At 44.6% G+C, this 26,974-nt stretch overlaps 2 protein-coding genes across 2 annotated transcripts in view; both read left to right on the forward strand.

Moving 5' to 3' along the window:
* sez6l (seizure related 6 homolog (mouse)-like) overlaps positions 1 to 18,307 on the forward strand; it is a gene marked incomplete at both ends in the record, with an annotated part of 60,620 nt that extends 42,313 nt beyond the window's left edge. The window contains 12 exon segments of the mRNA XM_080509863.1: positions 656 to 827; positions 1,491 to 1,657; positions 3,500 to 3,694; positions 5,011 to 5,149; positions 6,404 to 6,600; positions 11,399 to 11,593; positions 12,868 to 13,059; positions 14,683 to 14,877; positions 15,897 to 15,932; positions 16,207 to 16,321; positions 17,141 to 17,246; positions 18,278 to 18,307. Coding sequence (XP_080365989.1) covers positions 656 to 827; positions 1,491 to 1,657; positions 3,500 to 3,694; positions 5,011 to 5,149; positions 6,404 to 6,600; positions 11,399 to 11,593; positions 12,868 to 13,059; positions 14,683 to 14,877; positions 15,897 to 15,932; positions 16,207 to 16,321; positions 17,141 to 17,246; positions 18,278 to 18,307 — 1,739 coding nt within the window.
* A 5,462-nt stretch (positions 18,308 to 23,769) lies between these two features.
* Positions 23,770 to 26,005, forward strand: ubc (ubiquitin C). Its single transcript, XM_080509614.1, has 2 exons — positions 23,770 to 23,833; positions 24,643 to 26,005. Exon 2 carries the CDS (start codon positions 24,650 to 24,652, stop codon positions 25,793 to 25,795), a length of 1,146 nt encoding a protein of 381 aa, XP_080365740.1. The 5' UTR covers positions 23,770 to 23,833; positions 24,643 to 24,649; the 3' UTR covers positions 25,796 to 26,005.
* The last annotated feature ends 969 nt before the right edge of the window (positions 26,006 to 26,974 follow it).

Consider the following 26,974-nt stretch of genomic DNA (forward strand, 5'->3'; position numbering starts at 1 on the left):
AGTGCAACTTTGAGCCCAAGTGAAGACGAAGAGGAAGAAGAAGAAGAAAGGAAACAATCATCAGGGACGAGAGCGGTGGGAAACCATGTACATAGATAGATAGATAGATAGATAGATAGATAGATAGATAGATAGATAGATAGATAGATAGATAGATAGATAGATAGATAGAAAGAGTGAGAGACCGATAGATAGATATATAGATAGATAGATAGATAGAGTGAGAGATAGATAGATAGATAGATAGAGTGAGAGACAGATAGATAGATAGATAGATAGATAGAACCAGCAGGTGGCAGTAGTGCAACTTTATGTATGCAAACTGCCGTTAAACCCACAAGAAGAAGAACAATGTTTGTAGAAAACGTAACTTTTTGAAAACGTCTTCACTGAAACGCTACTAAAGTTCCTGCGCCGTTGTAAAATAGTCGTTCTGCACATGCTCAGTCGGAGGACGATGAGTAGAACGTTTCCTCCTGATTATATCGTATTGTTCTCGTGTGTGTGTGTGTGTGTGTGTGTGTGTGTGTGTGTGTGTAGTTTCAACAACAGCACCCGCTAGTGGCCAAACATGCAAACGACATCTTTTTTTGTTTTGTTTGTTTGTTTGTTTTTTAAAACCTCGTCGTGTGACCGTGTCCCTCTCCCTCTGCAGCGCTCTGCGGCGGCACGGTGAAGAACGCCACCGTCGGTAGGGTCCTGTCTCCGTCGCCGCACCACGGGCCCAACGCCACGCTGGACCGGTCCTGCTCCTGGTCCCTGGAGGCGCCCCGGGACCAGAGGCTCCACCTCCACCTGGAGAGGCTCGCCCTGGGACCCACCGACCGGTAACGTCCTCCTCGTCCTGACGTCGGTCTCTGGGGGAGGGGGGTAAAATATACGTCGAGCAGATCAACGGCGGTTAGCTGAGATCAGAGTAAAACGTATAGAACTAGAACTACGGACACCTTCGCCATCGCCACATCTGTCGCCATGGAAACCAACGGATTACAAGGTCATATGATCTGCCACTCTACTTCAATCATTTGACATGATCGTTTGCATTTCTTCATGTTTTCACTGTTTCACAGTTTCATTTCTATGTGACCCCCCCCCACCCAACCTTTCACCCCCACCCCCACCATCAACCAAGGTGATGACATCACTGCATCATGTGACCTATCCAAGGATAGGGAATTGAACACTGAACATTTTGGCGTAGGTCTGACGTCAGTTGGATTAAAACTGACGGCGTCACGATGAAAACAGGCGAATTGGACCTTTTGACCTTTGACCCAATCGCTCTCTCAATATTTAACGGCACGAAGACAAGTAATCCCCCGAAAACGTCTGGCACCGTTCCAGTAGTCCCACCGTTTCGGCGCTCGCATCATGTGGGGCCTTGTCAGGGCGTGTCGTACATACGCCCGGCCTCTCGGGGGCGCCAGCGAGACGACAGGAAGTGGGAGCGCCGGTTTGATTCCCTTTCCCCGCCCGTGTCCCCCTTTTAGCCTGGTGCTGTGGAGCGGGCTGGACGCCGGCTCGGTGGTGCTGTTCGACTCCGGCCGGGGGGGCCAGATCCCCTTCGAGGGGGTGATCAGCGAGGGCCCGGCGGTGAGGATCCAGTTCATCACCGACCAGCCGAACCACAACACGGGTTTCAACATCCGCTACGAAGGTACGACATTTCCGCGTTACGTAATCGCTGGATAATCGTGTGTAAAGCGTGAGATTCTCACCTCGCCTCCTGCCAGACGGGGAAAAAGCTCGTCCAAGAAAAACTGTGTCCGCGGAAACTTTCCAGGTTTTTTTTTTTTTTTTTTTTGGCGACGGAGGATCGAGAAAACAAGTACTGGGAAATTTTCACGGATGAACGCGGCGAAAAAACACAACAAAAAACAACAAAGATCTGCCTGAATATTGAAAGAAATGCTGTTGTTGATGCCTGATTCTTTAAAAAAAAAAAATAAAAAAAACTTTTATTCATTAAAACCTGTTGGGAAGTCAAATCAAGTGAAAATGTTGGGAGAAACGCAACTTTTTGAAAATGCTTCAACTCAGTTTCCATGGGAATGTGTGTGTGGGATTTTTTATTTTTTTTTTAAACTTGTTCTCCATGGAAACAGGGTGAAAAACGCAACTTTTTGAAATTGCGCTGAGTGTGGAAACGGGGGAGAAAAACACCAACTTTTTCACAGTTCATTGTCTCCATGGAAACGGTAGAAAACGTAACTTTTTGAAAAAAAAAAAAGCTCCAACTACATTTCCGTGGAAATGAGTGGTGGTGGGGGGGTTGGGGGTACAACTGTTTGAAAAAGCTCTGTCTCCATGGAAACAGGAGGAAATTGCTACTTTTTGAAAATGATCTGTCTCCATGGAAACGGGGGGGAAAAAACGCAACTTTTTGAAAATGCTCCGACTGTAAAAACGGGGGAAAGGGGGTTTTTGGCCGTTTTTTGTCTCCATGGAAACGGTGGAAAATGCATCTGTGGAAACGGGGGAAATGCAACTTTTTGAAAATGCTCTGACTCCCTTTCTATGGAAATGTGTGTGTGTGTGTGTGCGTGTGTGTGTGTGTGTGTGTGTGTGTGTGTGTGTGTGTGTGTGTGTGTGTGTGTGTGTGTGTGTGTGTGTGTGTGTGTGTGTGTGTGTGTATGAGGGGGATGAAAATTTTTGAAGAAGCTCTGTCTCCATGGAAATGGGATGAAATTGCGACTTTTTGAAAATGTTCTGTCTCCATGGAAACGGGGGAGGCCTCCATGAAATTTTATGGAAAAATGCTCCAACTCTGACTCCATCTAAACGGGGGTACAGAACTTTTTGCAAATGCTCTGTTTCCATGGTAACAAGGAGGAAAAAAAACTAAATTTTGAACACTCCAACGCTGTCTTCGTGGAAACAAGAAAGTGCAACTTTTTGAAAATGTTCCAGCTCCATGGAAATGGAGCAAGTTTTCCGAAACGCTTGCTAACTGCGTAAGCACGGCCACGGGCGTAATTTTCAAAACGTGTAAACGTGAAACTTTTTGGAAACAAAACATTTTCAAATGAGACCTTACACCTAAAAAAACCCAAAAAAACCTCTATATCGCTCAACTTTTTTAAAATTCTTTATGGTATCTATGGTATGCTATGGTCTATACTAAAGTGTGTGTGACAAATCTCACTGTGATCGGAGTGAAATAGTAAAAGGGAGGAAAAAATTAAAAGAAACGATGTCTTTGAATTGTTTTCCTGTGCCGGATTTAAAAAACTGCTGGTACTTTTCCTCGTCAAAGAGTGAAAGCCGAGTCGCTGGATCCCGGCGACGAACAGACAAGAGCAGAACAAATAACGGATCTGAGCAGCAAATAAAACATCTCACCTCACATGAGCCTCCGTTTCTTTCTTCTCCGGCGTCGCTCCTTTTTTTTGGAAATTACTCGGCGGCTCCACGGAGATAATGGAGATCAATGAAAGGGATGAACTTATTTAATTCCTCTTTCTAAAAAAAAAAAAAATTTCTTTTTTACTTCCTGCAGCGTTCGAGCGAGGCCACTGCTACGAGCCGTACCTCCAGAACGGGAACTTCACCACCTCGGACCCGCTGTACGGCGTCGGCGCCGTGGTCCAGTTCACCTGCGACCCGGGTCACGCGCTGGAACAGGGACCGCCCGTCATCGAGTGCGTCAGCGCCAGAGACCCGTACTGGAACGACACTGAGCCGCTGTGCAAAGGTGACGCCGGACTGACGGCACACATTTTCAACAAATCCCCCCCCCAACAAAAAGCAAAAGAGCCACAACTACGAGAAAAAAAAACCCAGACAAAACGGAAACAGACACTGTTATCACTGCAGACGAAACCACAAAACATCCATAAAACAGACAAAACAACCACAAAACATTCAGAGTTATCAATAATGGAGACAAAATTACCACAAAACAGACACAATTCGAGACTAAATTACCCCAAAAACTGGGCAAAACAACCTACAAAACACAATTATCACAACTACAGACAAAACAACAAAACTACCACAAAAATGGACAGAACTACTACAACTACAGACAAAATAACCATAAAACTACCACAAAAACAGGCAAAACTACCACAACTACAGACAAAATAACCACAAAACTACCACAAAAACAGGCAAAACTCCCACAACTACAGACAAAAAAACCACAAAACTAATGCAAAAACAGACTGAACTACCACAACTACAGACAAAATATCCACAAAACTACCACAAAAACAGGAATAACTCCCACAACTACAGACAAAATAACCACAAAACTACCACAAAAACAGGAAAAACTCCCACAACTACAGACAAAAAACCACAAAACTAATGCAAAAACAGACTGAACTACCACAACTACAGACAAAATATCCACAAAACTACCACAAAAACAGGAAAAACTCCCACAACTACAGACAAAAAACCAAAAAACTAATGCAAAAACAGACTGAACTACCACAACTACAGACAAAATATCCACAAAACTACCACAAAAACAGGAAAAACTCCCACAACTACAGACAAAATAACCACAAAACTACCACAAAAACAGGAAAAACTCCCACAACTATAGACAAAAAAACCACAAAACTAATGCAAAAACAGACTGCACTACCACAACTACAGACTGAACTACCACAACTACAAACAAAACTACTATAACTACAGACAAAATAACCACAAAACTACCACAAAAACAGACAAAACTACCACAACTACAGACAAAATAACCACAAAACTACCACAAAAACAGACAAAACTACCACAACTACAGACAAAATAACCACAAAACTACCACAGAAACAGACAAAACAGACAAAAATACCAGACGAAACCACCAAAAACAGAAAATACAACAATAACAACAAAACTTCAGAAGAAAACTACCAGAAAACTCCAAATTACCAGCTAAAACAAACAAAGTCCAGTTTGTGGTTCTGGTATTAGATGTTGATGATGGTTGGTGTTGACGATGGTTGGCGTTGACGATGGTTGGCGTTGACGATGGTTGGCGTTGTCTCCCTGCAGCTCAGTGCGGCGGCGACCTGTCGGGCCCCGGCGGCGTCATCCTGTCCCCCAACTGGCCAGAGTGGTACGGCGAGGGCGAGGACTGCAGCTGGAGGATCCACGTCGGCGAGGACAAGCGCGTCCTGCTGGACGTGCAACTGTGAGTTACTACAAAATAAGAGCACAAAACTCCTGCTGTGATCCAGAGTTCGGCTACAAAAATACCCCAAAAAACCGACCTTCATTAAACATGCATGGCTGGCGAAAGAAAAAAAACAAGCTGATAGTTCCATATTTATTAGAAACAAGTTTCTGCAGGACGTCTCTGATGTCATGTTTGTTTGCAGGGAAGTGAAATGAGTCGTTTTCCTTCTCCGGTTAACGTAAACATGTGAATCATTCATAAACAAGCGAGGCAGGGAGCTGGTAAACAAAATAATAAAATAAAGTCAGAGGGAGAGTTTATTTTATTGCTTTAATAAGGCAGAGAAAAATATGTCGATATTTCATGTTTCTCAACTTTTTCGTTGAAACTTTTAAAACTATCCCAGATAAATAGACGCTAACAGCTACATTCAACAGAACAACAAAAGTCACACAACAACAACAACAACAACAATCCGCACCAGTCAAATCTCCTCACGTTTTCTGGCGACAGGAAGTTGCAGGATGAAAAGATGTCAGAAGCTCCATGGTTGATTTTTTAAAATCCTGATATAGTTTAATAATTGATTTAAAGGGAGATGTGACGATACCAGGTGACGGTACAAGTTGTCAATGCCAGGTGACGATGCCAGGTGACGATACCAGATGACAACACCAGATGACGATACAGGTGACGATACCAGGTGATGATAAAAGGTGACATACAGGTGACGGTACAAGGTGACTATGCAGGTGACGATACCAAGCAACAATACCGGTTGACGATGCAGGTGCCGATACCAGGTGACGATACAGATGACAATACAAGTGCCGATACTAGGTGACGAAGCAGATGACAATACAAGTGCCGATACCAGGTGATGATGCAGATGACAATACAAGTGTCGATACCAGGTGACGATACAGATGACAATATAGGTGTCGATACCAGGTGATGATACCAGGTGTCGATACAGATGACAATACAAGTATCGATACCAGGTGACAATACCAGGTGATACCAGGTGACGATACAGATGACAATACAAGTATCGATACCAGGTGTCGATACAGATGACAATACAAGTGTCTATACCAGGTGACAATACCAGGTGTTGATACAGGTGACAATACCAGGTGACAATACCAGGTGTTGATACAGGTGACGATACCAGGTGACGATACCAGGTGGCGATAGTGAAGCTGTTGGGTGTGATATTGCCTGAGGGGTCCAGCAGTACCTCCTCTCCTCCTCCCCTCTGTGCTTCAGGCTGAACATCAGCGACAGCGACATGCTGACCATCACCGACGGCGACGAGGTCACCACCCGTATCCTGGGCCGCTACGTCGGGGGCAGCAGCCCCTTCAAGCTGTCGTCCTCCACCCCCGACCTGACCGTCTCCTTCCACTCCGACCCCGCCGGCCTCGTCTTCGGCAAGGGGGAGGGCTTCATCATCAACTACATGGGTGAGAGACACAAAACGTCCTCCTTTTAGAACAACTGCCCCTTCTGTTAGACCAACCTGTTGGAATGTCCAACAGCTGGCCGTTGTCCTACCCAGGGGCAATTGTTCTAGCAAAGAACAAGGGGTAGGTGCTTGAACCAAGGGTAAGGATACTGATAGGGGCAGTTATTCTAGCAAAGAACAAGGGGTAGGGGTTTGAACAAAGGGTAGCGGTACTAATTGGGCATATGTCCTAACTAGTGACGGTTCGGCAGCAGGGGGCAGTTATTTCAACAGCTGGCAGTTGTCCTACCCATGGGGCAGTTAATCTCGCAAAGAACAAGGGGTAGGGGTTTGAACCAAGGGTAGCAGGACTAATTGGGGCAGTTATCCTACCCAGGGGCAGTTATTCTAGTAAAGAATAAGGGGTAGGTGTTTGAACCAAGGGTAAGGGTACTGATAGGGGCAGTTATTCCAGCAAAGAACAAGGGGTAGGGGTTTGAACCAAGGGTAGCAGGACTAATTGGGGCAGTTATCCTACCCAGGGGCAGTTATTCTAGTAAAGAATAAGGGGTAGGTGTTTGAACCAAGGGTAAGGATACTGATAGGGGCAGTTATTCTAGCAAAGAACAAGGGGTAGGGGTTTGAACAAAGGGTAGCGGTACTAATTGGGCATATGTCCTAACTAGTGACGGTTCGGCAGCAGGGGGCAGTTATTTCAACAGCTGGCAGTTGTCCTACCCATGGGGCAGTTAATCTCGCAAAGAACAAGGGGTAGGGGTTTGAACCAAGGGTAGCAGGACTAATTGGGGCAGTTATCCTACCCAGGGGCAGTTATTCTAGTAAAGAATAAGGGGTAGGTGTTTGAACCAAGGGTAAGGGTACTGATAGGGGCAGTTATTCTCATATATAACATGGGGTAGGGGTTTGAACAAAGGGTAGCGGTACTAATTGGGGCAGTTCTCCTACCCAGGGGCAGTTATTCTAGTAAAGAACAAGGGGTAGGGGTTTGAACAAAGGGTAGCGGTACTAATTGGGGCAGTTGTCCTAACTAGCGACAGTTCGGCAACAGGGGGCAGTTATTTCAACAGCTGGCAGTTGTCCTACCTAGGGGTAGTTGTTCTAGCAAAGAACAAGGGGTAGGGGTTTGAACCAAGGGTACCAGTACTAATTGGGGCAATTGCCCTACCCACGGGCAGTTAATCTCATAAAGGACAAGGGTGAGGGATTTAAACTAAGGGTAGCAGTACTAATTGGGGCAGTTATTCTAGCAAAGAACAAGGGGTTGGGGTTTGAACAAAGGGTAGTGGTACTAATGGGGGCAGTCGTCCGAACTAGTGACAGTTTGGCAACAGGGGGCAGTTATTCCAACAGCTGGCAGTTGTCCTACCCATGGGGCAGTTAATCTAGTAAAGGACAAGGGGTAGTTGTTTGAACAAAGGATAACTCTGGGTGATCCTAATTGGGGCAGTTGTCCTGACTAGTGACAGTGATGCCAGCAGAGGGGCAATTATTGCAGTCAAGGACAAAAGGGGTAGTTGTTGTAACTGGGGCAGTTGGCTGCCACAAATTGCATTTTCACCAGCAGCCAAAGAGGCTCCCATTATTTATATATTTCATTTTACTCGGGGTAATCTCCACCACCTGACGCCAATTTGGCCGAGGAGCGCCGCGCCGGCGCCGCGCCGGCGCCGCGCCGTTGCCCCCCGGCGCCGCGCCGTCGCCCCCAGCGGGGTAAATCAAGTACACGGGGCATGAATATGGAGACGACTCCTTCTGATTTTATGTGTGTGTATGAGTGCGTTTGTGTTGGAGGAATACATTTCCAGCACACACACACACACACACACACACACACACACACACACACACACACACACACACACACACACACACAGTGGAGGAGGTAGAAGCGAGTCAATAGAAAATGAATAATTGATCCTGGAAGTCGGGCTTTACAAATCCCGGCGGGCCGATTACACTATACAATGTAGAGCAACGCTGCACGCTGTCCAATCAGTCATCACACACACACACACACACACACACACACACACACACACACACACACACACACACACACACACACACACACATCCTTGAAAAGGTGTAGGAAGTAGTAAAACTTATCTAACCTAACTCATCCCCAATGTTCAATACTCATCTTATATAACGATCTACCTGTATTGAAAATATATCGTTTTATATATTCGAATTCATACAGTAAGAATATCATATAACATCAAAGACACACACACACACACACATAGACACACACAGCATTCATTTTATTAATGTCTATTCAAGTATTTTCTTTTTGGCTCAAGCAGCTACAGGAGTTTCTTTTCCCCTCTTCTTCACTGGAGACGTCACAAACCTCCCAACGACTCCAATAAATGCAGAATGGAAGGAGGAAAAGCCATAAAAAAAATAAAAGAAGAAGAAGAAGCGTGTAACAAAAGGACGATTTGACGCGACTGTCATAAAGTCTCTCGGTGCGGTAAAGTGAGAAGCACGACGGTGGAATATGTATGATGCATCTCATCATCATAATCCTTATTTATGGCGCATTCCAAGTGAAGCAGCCAGTTAAAAACAGACATTTCTTTTTTAAGGGATCTGTATTTTTTTTTTTTTTTAAAGCACTTTAAAACAAATAGATTGGAACAAACTGTGCAGGGAGGAAATTATCAAAACTGGATTTAGAATGAAGTGGTTGTAACTCTTTACTTTGTCAGTTTTTAATGGGGAAAAACACGGATTGTGAGAAGAATTAAGCAAATATGTTGTTTTTTCCTTATTTGTCCTTAAAGTGGCAGCACAACGTTCAAAAAGGAAGTTAAAGGAAAGATAGCAATAATAAAGTTGAAAACTTGTATCCATTAAAAAGACATTTTCTGAAACTTGATGAAAAAAGACAAACATGATTTATATTCCCAAATTTGTCTGCTGTTCTACTAAAATGAGGTCGTTAACTGGCCAGCAGGGGGCAGCAGTCCCTCGCTGGGAACCTGTATTAACTACAATATTCTGTTAAAAAAAAAGTTAATTAAAATGAAGATTTTATTATAATTTTCTTTTTTGTTCTCCGTCACCATTAAGCCAACCCGATAACCTGTTTTTACTTTGTGGCACTTTGAGATTTTCTAAATATAAAGTGAGTTCCAAATAAATAAGCATCTCTGATCATTGCAATACCATATTGCACCAGTAGGTGGAACAATGAGTCAGGTCTGTCTTCAGCCTACGGGGGATGGAAACTTATTCCTCGTTCACACGGAAACAAGTAAAACCCGTAAAAAAAGCAACTTTGTGGCGTTTTGGCTGATAGTTAATGTGCAAGAAAAAACATCCAGACTTTACAATGAATGAGCAAAAATTCTTTTGTTAGAATAGTAATGCTACAATAGTAATGCTACAATTGTAACACTACGGTAGTAATGCTACAATAGAAATGCTGCAGTACTAATGCTACAAGAGTAATGCTACACTAGTGATACTACAATTGTAACTCTACAATAGTATTGCTACAATAGTAACGCTACGATCATAACGTTACAATAGTAACACTACGGTAGTAATGCTACAACAGCGATGCTACAATATTAATGCTACAATAATAACGATACAATAGTAACACTACGGTAGTAATGCTATAATAGTAACACTACAATAATAATGCTGAAATAGTGATTGTACAGTGTAATGCTACAATAGTAATACCACAATAGTAACCCCACAATGGTAATGCTACAATAGTAACGCTACGGTAGTAATGCTCTGGTAGTGATGCTACAATAGTAATGCTGCAGTAGTAATGCTACATTAGTGATGGTACAGTGTAATGCTACAGTAGTATTGCTACATTAGTGACGGTACAGTGTAATGCCACAATAGTAATGCTACAATAGTAATGCTACATTAGTGATGGTACAGGGTAATGCTACAATAGTAACGCTACGGTAGTGATGCTACAATAGCGATGCTACAATAGTGATGCTACAATAGTGATGCTACAATAGCGATGCTATAATAGTGATGCTACAATAGCGATGCTACGGTAGTGATGCTACAATAGTAACACACAGTCACAGTGAGAAGTAACTTTAATCTGATTACTGGTTTGGGACTAGTAACGCGTCGGATCGCTGGTTACTGAAAACAGTGGTCACGTGAGAGTAATGCGCTACTTTGAAACACGTTAATCAGAGTTCAGTACAAAGTAAAGCAAACAGTAATAAATATCTCTTCCCGTTGCCCTTGGAGATTCAGCGCGTTTCTTTTTTATCACCATTGTAGAAACACTGAAGCCAAACAAAGGATAATTTTGTTAAAGAAACTCCTTTATTCTCTCGGTGCTTCACATCTGACAGCTACATAACACCGCCACAAACAACGGCCGTCCCCCCCGGCGCTGGCAGGAAGCTGACAGCCTGTAATCTTTTCATTTCAGCGGCAGTCGGAATTGAAACCGAGTAGTTTTTGTAAGAAAAAAACCCCCAAAAACCCACAATGTCTTCAGCGCTGAGCCGTCCTTGTCGAGGTGGTTACGCAGCCGAGGTGATATTTGAAGACCATCCGACAACAGATGGAATCCATCATTCTGTCTCACGGTCAAGTGGTTGCGCAATAAGCCCATCGGTCTCGTTCCGCCGCCGCCGCCTTGTTTATCTCGATTGCCTCTCCACCTTTTAGTCTCCGGGAAACGTTTCCCCGCAGTCGAACCCGGACCGTGATTCTGCCGTAATGAGAGTCATTAATCAACCCTATCCTCATGTTTTCCTGGGGGGGGGGGGGGGGTTGTTTTTTTTTCATCACAGAAGTGTCCCGGAACGACTCGTGTCCAGACCTGCCCGAGATCCAGAACGGCTGGAAGACCACGTCCCACGTGGCGCTGGTGCGCGGCGCCCGCATCACCTACCAGTGCGACCCGGGTTACGACCTGGTGGGACGGGAGACGCTCACCTGTCAGCTGGACCTCTCCTGGAGCTCGCAGCCGCCCTTCTGCGAAAAGAGTCAGTTCTTCCAACGGAATGATGAAACTTGGTGAAAATTGATTTGTTGACGACGGAAAGCTACGCTAACGAGCTAAAACTACTGCGTTCAAGACATCTGATCAGCAACGTAGTAGTTACATTGAATATTTGTTGGTACTTCGGTCGCCTTGCAAGAAGGGAAGCGCCTTTCTTAATGCTAATGCTAAAGCTAACAGTGAGTAACAACTTTAGTGACTGAGTGAAATACTGTATACTCTCATGATAGTTAATGATGCGTCGATACGAGTACTGACCTTTAGCTACCTGCTGAAACAGAGTACTGATACGAGTACTGACCTTTAGCTACCTGCTGGAACAGAGTACTGATAAAAGTACTGACCGTTAGCTACCTGCTGGAACAGAGTACTGATGCGAGTACTGACCTTTAGCTACCTGCTGGAACAGAGTGCTGATACAAGTACTGACCGTTAGCTACCTGCTGGAACAGAGTACTGATACGAGTACTGACCTTTAGCTACCTGCTGGAACAGAGTACTGATACAAGTACTGACCGTTAGCTACCTGCTGGAACAGAGTACTGATACGAGTACTGACCTTTAGCTACCTGCTGGAACAGAGTACTGATACGAGTACTGACCGTTAGCTACGTGCCAATACTGAGTATCGATACTAAGTACTGATCATCAGCTACTTGCCAATACCAAGTACCGATACGGATTCTCACCTTTAGCTACTTGCTGACACTGAGTACTGATACACTTACTGACCTTTAGCTATTTCCCGATACTGATTACTAATACAAGTACTTATTTAGCCATAAAGCCTAACTTGTACGTCTATCTACACGCTACCCAATACGTACACGCTCTTAATGAGCGTATCAGTCATACTTTGATTATGTTTAGCATGTAGCATCACTGGTATGTGAGCCCCGAAGCTATGTAGCATATAGCATGTAGCACGGCTACTGGATTAACTGAGCAGCTCAACTCTGTCGGTGGTTAAGTTGCTGAATTTGCACAAACTATCTCTATCTTCCTCTTGATATTTCGGCAAAACTTAATCTACGATCTGTCTTGTTCTCGTCGTTCTCATTAATATTAAAGAAACTCCAAACTGCTGACGACCTCTCCTGTTTAACTGCTGTTGATGTTGATGGACGACATTGCGTAATGGCCCGTTGGGTCGTATCAGTACTTTTGCAGTATCAAAAATTTCCTCGACTTTAAAAAGCGGCACCGTCCTACTTTTACCCAAACTTTTACATTTGACCTTTTGTGTGATCTCCTCAGTCATGTACTGTTCGGACCCCGGCCACGTGGAGCACTCCACCAGGTCGCTGTCCGACCCCAAGCTCCTGGTGGGGACGACCATTCAGTACAGCTGCAACACCGGCTTCGTCCTGCAGGGCGGCGCCACCATCACGTGCTACGGCCGCGAGCCGGGTACGCCGGTGTGGACGTCGCGGCTGCCTCACTGCGTGTGTGAGTAACGTTTCAAACCATTAAAAAATAAATTAGTAAATAGAAATCCCCCGGAGGGTTGGTTTGTTTTACGCACCTGGAGAAGCTGGAAAAGCTCGCTGGGAGTTGAATCCACCGGCACGCCGATTTCAAAAGCCTCTCGTGGAGACAGACAGTCGCACATGGCGAGTTAAGTGAAGATGAAAGGCTCTTTCTTTTCTTTTTTTTTCTCCCCCTGCTGCTGTGAGATCTAACATGAGTGGGTTTGTGTGATTTCTGGTTCTGGAATGTAAAAGAGAAGGCCTGGCTCGTTTTCACTCTCTCTTTTCTTCTACCGACAAAGATCACAACCACTCCGCGAGCCAGAGATGATGCTTCATTTCCCGCATTTCATCTCATGACTGACGATGCAAGCGTGTGTGTGTGTGTGTGTGTGTTTTCAGGGTCATTAATGTTTGTGAGGAGTGTTTGATATGCAAATTCATGCTAATGCACCATTCCAATCAGCCCTCAGCCACCTGGAGGAGGGGGTGGAGATTATCCATGAGTCATGTCACCTCAGCCGGAGCTCGTCAAATCTGTCAGTCCAGCTCTGATTTAAAAAAAAAAAAAAAAAAACAACCTTCATGGCCGAGGATAAAGAAATTTCTAGCAACCAAGAAGACTTTCAAAAATAGGCCCAATGTCTAGAAACCTCTAGCAACCAAGAAGACATCCACCACCAAGCCCAGGACCCAGTAACAGCTTGGTTCCATCAAGGTGCAGGGTCACCTGAATGATTTAGCTTTTGCTGGGCCGTCGATCCATGAGGCCCACGAGCCACGATCCACGAGGCCCATGACCTACTAGGCCCACGATCCATTAGGCCAAGCGTCGAGCAGCACCAGGCCCGGAATGATTTAGCTCTCGCAAGGCCCACGATCCACCAGGCCCACGATCCCTTAGGTCCACGATGTACGAGGCTCATGATCCACGAGGCCCACGATCCATGAGGCTCATGATGTACTAGGCCCACGATCCACTAGGCCCAAGATCCATTAGGTCCACGATCCAGTTGGCCCACGATCCATTAGGTCCACAATCTAGTAGGCCCACAATCCACTAGGCCCACGATCCACTAGGCCCAAGATCCATTAGGTCCACGATGTACAAGGCTCATGATCCACAAGGCCCACGATCCACTAGGCCCAAGATCCATTAGGTCCACGATCCACGAGGCTCATGATCCACAATCAGAATCAGAATCAGAATCAGAATCAGAATAGTTTTTATTGCCATTGCTTGTAAACAGGTTCACAAACTAGGAATTTTTCTTGGTGAGATGTGCAACATTAAACATAAAAACATATACATCGATCCACTCGGCCCACGATCCACTCGGCCATCAATGTAGAGCAACGCCAGCGCTGGGCCCAGGATCCATTAGCCACTCACCATCACCAACCAGGCCCACTATACGGGGGCTCCAGTCTCCTCAGGCCTTTCGCTCCATCGCCCCAAATTCCTCTAGGAAGCGGCGACCAGATCTTTTCCAAGAAGCTCTACATTCTGGCTCAGATTTTCACCGCGAACCCAACGTCGACACCGACGTCATGTCAAATCTCTCATTCCTTTCCTCTCCCTTCCATCCATCCCTCCATCCAGCCGAGGACTCTGTTTCCTGTGAGAACCCCGGCCTCCCTGAGAACGGCTACCAGATCCTCTCCAAGAGGCTCTACCTGCCGGCCGAGTCGCTCACGTTCGTCTGTTACCAAGGTTACGAGCTCATCGGAGAGGTCGCCATAAAGTGCATCCTGGGAAACCCTTCGTTCTGGAGCGGCCCGCTTCCTCTCTGCAGGGGTGAGAGTTCCTCTGACACTTCTTTTTAGTTACTGGTGCCGTTTTGTTCAACGGTTTTCATGACTCTAGATCCAGGATAATGACACCAACTGATACAGAAGTACTCGCTTTACCCAGAGGAACTGAACCCTACCTCAGCACGCCAGATTCTATCCAATTAAAGACTTCTTAAGCTGTTACTCCGACACCCCGATAATATGGAATTGCAATAGTTTTACTCTGGAGGAAACAAATACTAAAATATTTAGGATTTGCAAAAAACAGATACTTTCCCGGCCCCGTATACAAACCTGGTTCAGAGCTGCTATGAGCAGCCAAACCTGGAGGGGGCAGTGTAACGAGAAGCTTGAAGCCTCGATAGCCAATCAGAATCCTGGGGGAGAAAAAGCAAGGACGTCACGAATTGTGTGAGTCATTTCCTGTTCTTTCTGCGATAATGGCTCACGGTTCATTTGTTTGGACTGATAAAGAAGCGGAGCGCCTCCTACAGGCGGCGTTAGCGCTTTAATAAATAATTAAAATAAATAATAATAATAATAATGATAATATTAAACAAAATTAAATAAATAATAAAAAAATTCAATTAATAAATAAGAAGAAGAAGAAGAAGAAGAAGAAAATAAATAACAAAAATTGAATGAGCACTCGTATTGAATGAAATGAGTGCCAGTTTTTCTTGGTTCAGTTTGTTTTTAAATTTAATTAATTAAAAAAATAAAATAAACATGTGTTTGTTTTTTCCTGATTAATCACAATTAATCTACAGCAACTCTGTGATTAATGCGATTAATTCTAATCATTTGACGGCACCATTTCATTTATTTACTTTCCACAAATTCCCATATACAACAATGATTTAGATTCTCAAAAATTATCAAAAAAATTGACCCCCCCCCCCCCCCCCCCCAAGAAAGCCTGGAGCTTCTCATGTTGGTCCACCAGTTTATACGCAAAGATTATCTCATATTTATTTATTTTTTTTATTCAAATGCACTGACTGACAGAATGATGTCTTGCAGCCAACCACGAATGCTTTGGCAACCATGCTTTGGAAGGTGAGTCTGTGTGTGTGTGTGTGTGTGTGTGTGTGTGTGTGTGTGTGTGTGTGTGTGTGTGTGTGTGTGTGTGTGTGTGTGTGTGTGTGTGTGTGTGTGTGTGTGTGTGTGTGTGTGTGTGTGTGCATCTGCCTGCCAGGTTCATGTGTCCGTCCCTCCGTCTGGTCCAGCCGTCCTCCAATCAGACGTCCTGTCGCTCGTCCTCGTCATCGTCCCGCTCGTTCTCCCGCCGCCTTGAATCCGCCTTGACTGTGGTCGTGTTTGTTTTGGTCAGTTGCCGAGGCGACGGCCGGCTCCCCTCTGGACGGAGGCAACGTGGCGCTGGCCATCTTCATCCTGGTCCTGCTGCTGTCCGTCCTGCTGGGAGGGGCGTACGTCTACGTCACACGGTATCTATCTATCTATCTATCTATCTATCTATCTATCTGTCTGTCTGTCTGTCTGTCTGTCTGTCTGTCTGTCTGTCTGTCTGTCTGTCTATCATCTATCTATCTATCTATCTATCTATCTATCTATCTATCTATCTATCTATCTATCTATCTATCTATCTATCTATCTATCTATCTATCTATCTATCTATCTATCTATCTATCTATCTATCTATCTATCTATCTATCCGTCCGTCCGTCTCTCTATCTCTCTGTCTCTCTCTCTGTCTCTGTCTCTCTCTCTATCTATCTATCTATCTATCTATCTATCTATCTATCCGTCCGTCTCTCTGTCTCTCTGTCTCTCTGTCTCTCTCTCTGTCTCTATCTATCTATCTATCTATCTTTTCAGACTAGCATTCCTGTGTTCCAGCCTTTCTTTCTTTCTTTCTTTCTTTCTTTCTTTCTTTCTTTCTTTCCTTCTTTTCCTTTTCTTGTCTGTTTGGCATTCCTTGTCAAAGCACTTATTATTGTGATTATTATTATTACTATTATTTATTATTATTATTGTTGTTGTTGTTGTTGTTGTTTTCCATCCAAGATTACTTTATTATAATTCATAACTAATCAAGAGGTTTCTGTGGATTTAGTCGTATGAATTGAGTCACTTTTCTTTGTCTGATCCTATTTTGTGGTTCCGAGTCTGAAAACTCTCGTAATAAAAAGCCTTTTTGGTTTCGGCGCCAGTCGTCCCGAAGTTCCCGTCGTCACGTTTCCCTTCCTTCGAGTCTCGGCAGAAGTCTGACCGGAGGTGTTTCTCTGGGCTCGTTGTTCCTCCAGGTGCAGATATCACTCCAACCTGAGGCTGCCGCTCATCTACCCTCATCCCTACCGACAGATCACCGTGGAGACGGAGTTCGACAACCCGCTGTACGAGACGGGAGGAGTGAGTCACAACTCTTAACGTCTCGTAGACTCGTTCCTTTTTTTTTTTTTTTATTTGTCGGTCTTTAAATTCAACCGTCAGACGACGCAGCCGTGAAGTTGGACAGAATCTTTCATTGGTCCCACAAGTTTTAGTTACAATTCTTTTATTTATTTGTTTTTTCTGTGATTTTCAGTTCTTTCTACACCCTCTTAAGTTTAAAATAGTACATTTCTTGCTATTTCGGGGAGTTAAATCTTCCAGAATCACAAGAATTTAAGTCTGGAATTTTTTTTTATTGGACGCCAGCGCCCCCTCATGGCTGGAATTATTATAATGTTTGCTTTAAGCTTCGTTAACTGTGATTTCAAGTGAAAACACATCTTTTTTTCTTCTTCCATTTTCTTTTCAGGAAAGTTTCACATTCACCAAAACAATGTTCGTTTACGTTTAAATAGCAGAAATGATGAAAACGTAGTTTTCGTGTTGGGCCACTCGGTGGCGCCATTGTTTGTTTTTGTAATGAAACCACACACACACACACACACAAGCAGATTAAGCTATAAAGATAAACAACGAGAGAAGACAGATATTCTAGTGGAGAGACCACCAAGTTGGATTGTTAATACGGTGACTTTCAAAGTAAAAGCACCAAGTCCCAGGACACTATGGAGGAAACATTGCTCTGATTGTCTCTACTGAGCATGTGCAGAACTACTAGTCATGACAGCCGTGGCGACCACGAGCAGTAGAAGCGTTTCAGTGTTGTGAAAGACACTAGCTTCCGCGGCTCCACCCGGAGGACGTCGTCCGCCATTGTTGAGGGAAGGGGCAGGGCTATGACATCATCATTTCCAGCTAATCAGCATCTTGTCCGTCAACGCCGAGGCGGCGGCGCTTTAAAAATTCTCCCATTTTCAAAGCAATGGGAGATGGTCGGATAGAGAAAAAGATGAAAGGAAATGGTGGCGGTGCCAGCGGCATGTGGGCGGGGCTTAAGAAGGAAACTAAAAAAAGACTAACGCTGCTTCCTTTCTCCCTGATCTCACCAGGACTCCCGTGAATACGAGGTATCGATATGAAGAACCCATCCCCAGAGACATTTCCACCCAGCAGAACTCTTCGTCCTCCCTCCTCTTCCTCCTCGCCCCTCCCCCCCCCCCACTCCCTCCCCTGCTCCGCCCAGGAGGAGGCCATGTAAATACCAATAATGATGTCCAGCCCCCTTCTGCCGCGAGACGCAGCGACCCAACGCTCGAGGGGAGGAACCCGGAACGACGGACTGAGACCCCGAAGACCATCCGAGGACAAAAGAGACAAAAAGGGGTGACGGAGGGGAGGAAGGAAAACCGGCCCGGGACGGGATGGATGGATGGATGGATGGAGGCGTTGCAGCGCTTTTTAGTCGTTCACTCTGTTTAGTTCAGTTCTGAAGGCTCAGATTCTTAAGGTTCCTCCACCAGAACCACACAGGAACGAATGTCGGAGCCACTTTCTAAAAGTTCTCCAGCAGTAATAATTGTCCCCGTACCTGGAACGACGCCCCAGAAGTGAAGAAAGTGTGTCCTCTCTCTCTCTCTCTGGCTTGTTTGTTTTCAAAAAATGTGTTGCTCCAACCGGCCAATCAGCAATCAAACCCTATATAGTGTCATCGAGGGGCTTTAGCTAATCACAATCAAGGTAGGCTCCTCCCCCTTTTGGACTCCTCACACAATCAGGCAGCTCTGCTCTGGCACATGGCACCGCGAGAGGAAGTACTTCCTCCATCTTCCCATAGATGGGCGTGTGTGTGTGTGTGTGTGGGCGGAGCCAGTCCGGCTCACACAGACACAGCAGATTGTGAATGCAGCTCCTAGGATCAGTAAATATCGAGGAAGTCGAGTTTTCAGCAGCTGGAGGAACTTTAATACAGTTTCAAAATCCTGCAATTTAACGTTGTGCGTTTGGAATCCAGCGCGGCAGACATAACAACGAAAACAAAAAGCCGTTCATACGAGTATGAGAAGCTTGTTCTTACAAGTTAACGCTACAGAATGTCTGCAGAAGAAGAAGAGCGTTGGAAATGACAGTTTAGACGAGCAGAGAGCGTTAACTAGCGTTAGCATTAGCCTTGTGGGTCAACCTAACGACTGATTGATTGATTGGATTTAACTAAAGTTTCCAGGTCAGATCCTTCTTCTTTTTTTTTTTTTAACCTTCATTTATTCACATTGAGTCTTTATGTTTGATACGAGGTGAAGCTGCCCGGAGGACATCAGCTGACGTCTGTTCTTCCTCTGCTCCTTCATCTTCCTCTTATTCTTTGTCTCCTTCACCTTCTTCCTTTGTCTTTTTTTTCTACTTTGTCTTCATCTTTTTTCTTCTTCCTCTTCTGCTTCTTCTCCTTCATCTTTGTCTTCTCCTCCTCCTCCTCCTCCTCCTCCTTCATCTTCATCTTCATTTTGTCTTCTTTAACCTTCCTCTTTGTCTACTTTCTTATTCTTCACCTTCTTCTACTCCTCTCCTTCATCCTCTTATTCTCCACCTCCTTCTTTTTCTTCATCTTCTTTGTCTTATTCATCTTCTGCTTTATCTTTTTCTTGGTCTTCTCTATCTTCTCCTTTTTCTTCATCTTCTTCTTTGTCTTATTCATCTTCATCATCGCCTCCTCCTCCTTTATTTTCTTCGTCTGTCTGTCTTCTCCATCTTTTTCTTCATCTTCTTTGTCTCATTCATCTTAATCTTCTCCTCCTCCTTTATCTCCGTCTGTCTTGTTCTCTTTTGTCTGTCTTCTTTATCTCCTCTTTCATCTTTTTCTTTGTCTTCTCTAGCTTCTCCTCTTTCATCTTCTTCGTTGTCTTATTCATCTTCATCATCTCCTCCTGCTTTATCTTCGTATGTCTTCTTCTCCTCCTCCTTTCTCTTCTTCTTCTCCCTCTCTTGTCCTCCTGTGTCTCTACTGTCTCTGCTCTCCTTCCCGTCTTCAGGCTGTAGTTGTACTTTCTATTCAATTCTTGGCCGACGTTTTCCTTCCTGACACTCGGAGAGAAATGGCAGCTGGCCGGCGGTCGCACTTCCTCCGGGGGGCCTCCGGGGGCCTCCGGGGCGTCACAGGGGGCCACCGGGTCCTCGGGACCCTTGGGGTCCTTGGGGGGGCCCCCGGAGGGCGTCAGACCGTCGGAGGATCTTTACGGGGGCGAGAAGCTCGCCGGCGTCTCGCCGCAGACGTGGCGGCCGCAATGTAAAAAGCCGTAGCCGTAGTTGAACCCTGGATCGATCGTCGACTTTAAGCTCAGCGGAGCCCCCAGATGACGTATTTATTTTGATGTACTGTACATGTGATGTTTTATGCAGATTGATAAATGTACATTTTCATTCTGAGACGACAAATGTTGACAGTTTCCCTAAATAAAGAGTAAAACTTCCATAAAAAAAAGTACAAAACGAGATTTATAAACTCTGTCGCGTCCCCTTGGATTTATTCCGTGTCTGTGTCTGTTTTTAATAAGTCACTTGTGTTTTCACTCAATTAAATCAGATTAATTCTAATTCAATTACACATTCAATTTAAAATAGTTTATAACTAAAGTTATTTAAGAAGACTCGGATCATTTCTAATAAACTTGAGTGAACATCGATTATTTAAAGTTATCTTGAAATGACCATTAAATAAAATAATTTAAATTAACTGAAATTATCTCAATAAGTTCAATGAACTCATTACTTGAATACATTAAATGAAATCATCTCAATGTATTTTAAGTTACCTTGACTTTAAGATGTATTTATTTAATTAACTTTCAATGTATTTCATATATATATATATATAGTTTGTTAATTTGAATTTATACTGAGGCACTTAATGTGTAAGAACACATTGTTTTGGAGGTTTTTGTTTCACAAACGTTTCATGTTTACATGGAAACGAGAGAAACGCTGACGACGCAGTTTTCATGTTGGGCCTCGAGTGGGTCTTGTTTGTTTGTTTGTTTTGTTTTTTACTGGGAACCACAGAGAACAAAACGCTTTAAACATCATTAAAAGAAACGAAAAACATCCCATAAGTGCGTCTTTCCAAATGTTTCACTGATGGTGGAGGAGAGTCCGGGTGTGTGTGTGTGTGTGTGTGTGTGTGTGTGTGTGTGTGTGTGTGTGTGTGTGTGTGTGTGTGTGTGTGTGTGTGTGTGTGTGTGTGTGTGAGTGCGTTCGTGTGATTGCGTGCGTGAGTTAGTGTGTGTGTGTGTGTGTGTGTGTGTGTGTGTGTGTGTGTGTGTGTGTGTGTGTGTGTGTGTGTGTGTGTGTGTGTGCGTTTGTGAGTGTGTGTACGTGGATGAGTGTACGTTCGTGTGATTGCGTGTGTGAGTTAGTGTGTGAGTGCGTTTGTGTGTGTGTGTGTGTGTGCGTTTGTGAGTGTGTGTATGTGGATGAGTGTACGTTCGTGTGATTGCGTGTGCGAGTTAGTGTGTGAGTGCGTTTGTGTGTGTGTGTGTGTGTGTGTGTGTGTGTGTGTGTGTGTGTGTGTGTGTGTGTGTGTGAGTGAGTGAACGTGGGTGTATGTGTGTGTGTGTGAGTGCGTTCGTGTGATTGCGTGCGTGAGTTAGTGTGTGAGTGTGTGTGTGTGTGTGTGTGTGTGTGTGTGTGTGTGTGTGTGTGTGTGTGTGTGTGTGTGTGTGTGTGTGTGCGTTTGTGAGTGTGTGTACGTGGATGAGTGTACGTTCGTGTGATTGCGTGTGTGAGTTAGTGTGTGAGTGCGTTTGTGTGTGTGTGTGTGTGTGTGTGTGTGTGTGTGTGTGTGTGTGTGTGTGTGTGTGTGTGTGTGTGTGTGTGTGTGTGTGTGTGTGTGTGTGTGTGCGTTTGTGAGTGTGTGTACGTGGATGAGTGTACGTTCGTGTGATTGCGTGTGCGAGTTAGTGTGTGAGTGCGCGTTTGTGTGTGTGTGTGTGTGTGTGTGTGTGTGTGTGTGTGTGTGTGTGTAGGTGTGTGTGTGTGTGTGTGTGTGAGTGAGTGAACGTGGGTGTATGTGTGTGTGTGTGTGAGTGCGTTCGTGTGATTGCGTGCTTGAGTTAGTGTGTGAGTGCGTTTGTGTGTGTGTGTGTGTGTGTGTGTGTGTGTGTGTGTGTGTGTGTGTGTGTGTGTGTGTGTGTGTGTGTGTGTGTGTGTGTGTGCGTTTGTGAGTGTGTGTACGTGGATGAGTGTACGTTCGTGTGATTGCGTGTGTGAGTTAGTGTGTGAGTGCGTTTGTGTGTGTGTGTGTGTGTGTGTGTGTGTGAGTGCGCGTGTGTGAGTGCGTTCGTGTGATTGCGTGCGTGAGTTAGTGTGTGAGTGCGTTTGGGTGTGTGTGAGTGAGTGAGTGCGTGTGTGCGTGTCTGTGTGCGTGCGTGCGTGTTTAAAATGTGTAAGTAAGTAAAGGTCCTGACACAGAACCCTGTGGAACTCCGTGTTTAACTTTAGTAGCTGAAGCGCGTTAACATTAAGTAATTCCCCGTGAATTCAATATGTGTGCGTGCATGTGTGTGTGTGCGTGTGTGTAAAATGTGAAACATATAGGTCTTAACACCTAATATAATATTCAGGTTATAATATTCTTCAATTTAATAGTTTCTCTTTGCTGCTTTTTCATGACTTTATGGTCATTTTCTAATTTATTACCTGCATTTTTTAAATTTTCTTACTTATGTGTGTGGTTTGTTTATGTAATCCTGCATCTTCTCTTAAGGTTTATTTTTCCTCTCTTTCCCATCATGTCAATGTTTTCATGCTTGTTGTTCAATGTCTTTCTCTTACTGCAGATTCCTCGTGTTAATAGTGTTTATTGGCGTAGTTCTCTTGATTAATTCTGTGTCTCATTCCCCTGAATTTTAATGTGTGTTTCCTGTAGCGGCTCCAAATGAGAGCTGACGTTAAGAAATGATTTTGTTTTTCTTTTTTTTTGAGAGGTGGATGGATCATTGAAGCCCAATGAGCTGCAGGAGGATGCAAATGTTTCTGTGATGATCTGAAATCAAAAAGCAATTAGAGAGACGGCGCCTTCGACAGACTCCTCTGTGCAAACTTAATAATGTGGAGCCTGTCATTAGCGTCACACTGGTGGAAGATGAAACGTGAAGTTTTCCTCCGGTTCCAGAGATGTTTATTTATTTAGTCATTCATTCATGTATGTATTTATTTATTCATGCGTCCATCTATCTATTTTATCATTTAACTAATACTGACCTCATAATCATCTGTCTTTATATTTATTTGTATTTGCTTTCATGAATGCTGAGAGAAGTAGAAAAACAATAATAGTTTAATTTAATGCACACAAACGTATTAAAAAAAGACCCTAAAAGTAGAAAAACTGCTCATTATAGCGATGTACAATAAAGATAAAAGAGACGTTTGTTTGAAATAAACAAGAAAAAACATAGTCCAGAGTGAATAAAGAACATCGGAGCAACTTTATAGACTTTTTAAATGCGCAAAACCTGCGTTTGTGTCTTTTCCGTTGGGGACTACTTCCCGTGATGCGCCAGCGGAAGGATACGCGCGTCGTCGTGTATAAAGAACCGCTCCGCTGCCCAGTTCCCGTTAAAACGCAGCAGCGTCACCAGAAGGAGAGACTCTTAACGAACGGAAGCTATTTGTTTGTGAGTATTTGTGCCTTTTTTATGACTGCGAAAAACATATTTAGTCACCTTCCATATCTACGAGGTCTTACGAGTGATTGACCCTTTCATTTGGTGGTTGTTTACGCGTGAATCTCGAATTACGTCGTCGGTAGCTGCCAATGCTAACCGGGCCGAGCTAACGGGAGCAAACCGCCAACAAAGTAGTTTTTAGTCGCAATGACGCTTTACTTTATCGGTTCGGAAGTCCTAACATTGATATCTTATCTTCCACTACATTCGAGGGGGACGCGTGCGGTCCGGTTAACGTGTTTTATCGTCAATAAGCGGCCCGGCGTTTTCTCGCGGCTTCCTGGTTAGTTTAGCAACATTAGCATGTTAGCGTCGCCGGCTTTGGCCTTTTTAATGTCAATACCGCCTCATTTATTACGGAATGACTTCCCGACGCGGACCGTGTGTGTACCAGTAAGCGTCCAAAGTTTTTATTTTAAAATTTTTCGGGAGTTTGTAAGCTTCGAGAACAAAGTGGCGGGTTTGACCCAGTTTAAAGGAAGCTAGCTCGGCCTCGCAATGCTAATCAGTGACGTCATACCGTTGAGACTTATTTTCAATCTCTTATATTGGCAGTACATTTCATATCCATAACTGTGGACTTGAAAAAAAATGTTTGAGACTTATTTAGTTTACAAATACTAAATGTAAATCAATAATCACTGGAGATATTTAACAGTTAAGCTGTGACACGGTGCTAAACCTTGTAAAATTATGATTTCTTGGTCAGGTTTCAAAACAATTGACACGTTTTCATTAATTGTATCCTTTGTTTTTAGTGTCAAGATGCAGATCTTTGTCAAGACCCTGACCGGTAAGACCATCACCCTGGAGGTGGAGCCCAGCGACACCATCGAGAATGTGAAAGCCAAGATCCAGGACAAGGAGGGAATCCCCCCCGACCAGCAGAGGTTGATCTTTGCCGGAAAACAGCTGGAAGACGGCCGTACCCTGTCTGACTACAACATCCAGAAGGAGTCCACCCTCCACCTTGTCCTCCGTCTCCGAGGAGGCATGCAGATCTTTGTCAAGACCCTGACCGGAAAGACCATCACCCTGGAGGTGGAGCCTAGTGACACCATTGAAAACGTCAAGGCCAAGATCCAGGACAAGGAGGGAATCCCCCCAGACCAGCAGCGACTCATCTTCGCCGGCAAACAGCTGGAAGACGGCCGTACCCTGTCTGACTACAACATCCAGAAGGAGTCCACCCTCCACCTTGTCCTCCGTCTCCGAGGAGGCATGCAGATCTTCGTCAAGACCCTGACCGGAAAGACCATCACCCTGGAGGTGGAGCCTAGCGACACCATTGAAAACGTCAAGGCCAAGATCCAGGACAAGGAGGGAATCCCCCCAGACCAGCAGCGACTCATCTTCGCCGGCAAACAGCTGGAAGACGGCCGTACCCTCTCTGACTACAACATCCAGAAGGAGTCCACCCTCCACCTTGTCCTCCGTCTCCGAGGAGGCATGCAGATCTTCGTCAAGACCCTGACCGGAAAGACCATCACCCTGGAGGTGGAGCCTAGCGACACCATTGAAAACGTCAAGGCCAAGATCCAGGACAAGGAGGGAATCCCCCCAGACCAGCAGAGGTTGATCTTCGCCGGCAAACAGCTGGAAGATGGCCGTACCCTGTCTGACTACAACATCCAGAAGGAGTCCACCCTCCACCTGGTGCTCCGTCTCCGAGGAGGGATGCAGATCTTCGTCAAGACCCTGACCGGCAAGACCATCACCCTGGAGGTGGAGCCCAGCGACACCATTGAGAATGTGAAAGCCAAGATCCAGGACAAGGAGGGAATCCCCCCAGACCAGCAGCGTCTCATCTTCGCGGGCAAACAGCTGGAAGACGGCCGTACCCTCTCTGACTACAACATCCAGAAAGAGTCCACCCTCCACCTGGTCCTCCGTCTCCGAGGAGGGAACTGAGCAGCTCCTCCTGCAGCCGCTCCACCCAGTTGTTCAAGCAAAGTTATGAACGTTCCACTATTCAGCTTTTCTTTGCTTCTGAGGACTTTTGCTTTGAAATGTTTGATGCTGAAATTAGAGTTCTGGTGGTGAAAATACTCCCGACGAGATTTGCTGCAGTTTGTTTGGTTTTATTGTGGCTTTGACGACAAATAAAGAAATCTTCATTCACCTTTTGTCTTTACTCGTTTTCAACTTTCACATTTAAACTTAAGTCAACAGATTGTCACTCAGTATTTACACTACTATTTTGTTTGCTCGGTTTGTGAAGTCAACAGCTAAAACTAGTGGTTTTACATAAAAGCAAAATGGTAGGAATTTGTAACTTCAATATTTGTTTAGAACTTGTTCAATATCTCTTTAAATCATTGTTTTCTCATATCACATTGTAAAATTAGATTATTTAAGAGCCCAAATGAATTGAGACTAAAAGATACCTAACCCATTTAAAGAGATTTAAATATTAAGCTTACAATTGACTTGTGTGAAAAATGCTGGTCTAAAGAAACGTTTGTTTGAACTTAACAAAAAAAAAGTCAGATTATCCAAGCAAGTTTTGTCTTTTCCGAGAGGACTACTTCCTGCTGAGCCAGCGGAAGGATACACTTGCTGTCCCAGAACCACTCCGCTGCGGCGTCATCAGAATGAGGGATTCTTGACAAACGGAAGCTATTTGTGTTTTTGTAACTTAAAACTTAAATATTTCGTCACATTCCATCTTTTCGAGGTCGTACGAGTCATTGCCGCTTTAATTTAGAGAACGTTTCCGCGTCAATCTCGGAACTACGTCGTCTTGTAGCTGACGACGCTAACCGAGGAATAAAACCCACCACAAACTGTTTTTAAAAAAAATTATAAATAACGTTTTAACTTTTTGGTTCGAAGTCCTGATATTGTATCTTATCCTCTATTACATTCGAGGAGGACGTGTGCGGTCCGGTTAACGTGTTTTACTCAGCGGTCCGGCGTTTTCTCGCAGCTTCCGGGGTATTTGAGCTACATTAGCATGTTGGCTTCGCCGGCTTTGGTCATTTAATGTGAATTCCACCTCATTTATTACGAAATAACTTCCCGTATGCGGACGGTGTGTGAACCAGCAAGCGTCCAAAGGCTGTTTGTCGTAGTTTAAGGCTTCTGGAA

This window comes from Blennius ocellaris (assembly GCF_963422515.1).
Source record: "Blennius ocellaris genome assembly, chromosome: 15".
Classification (NCBI taxonomy): Eukaryota; Metazoa; Chordata; class Actinopteri; order Blenniiformes; family Blenniidae; genus Blennius; species Blennius ocellaris.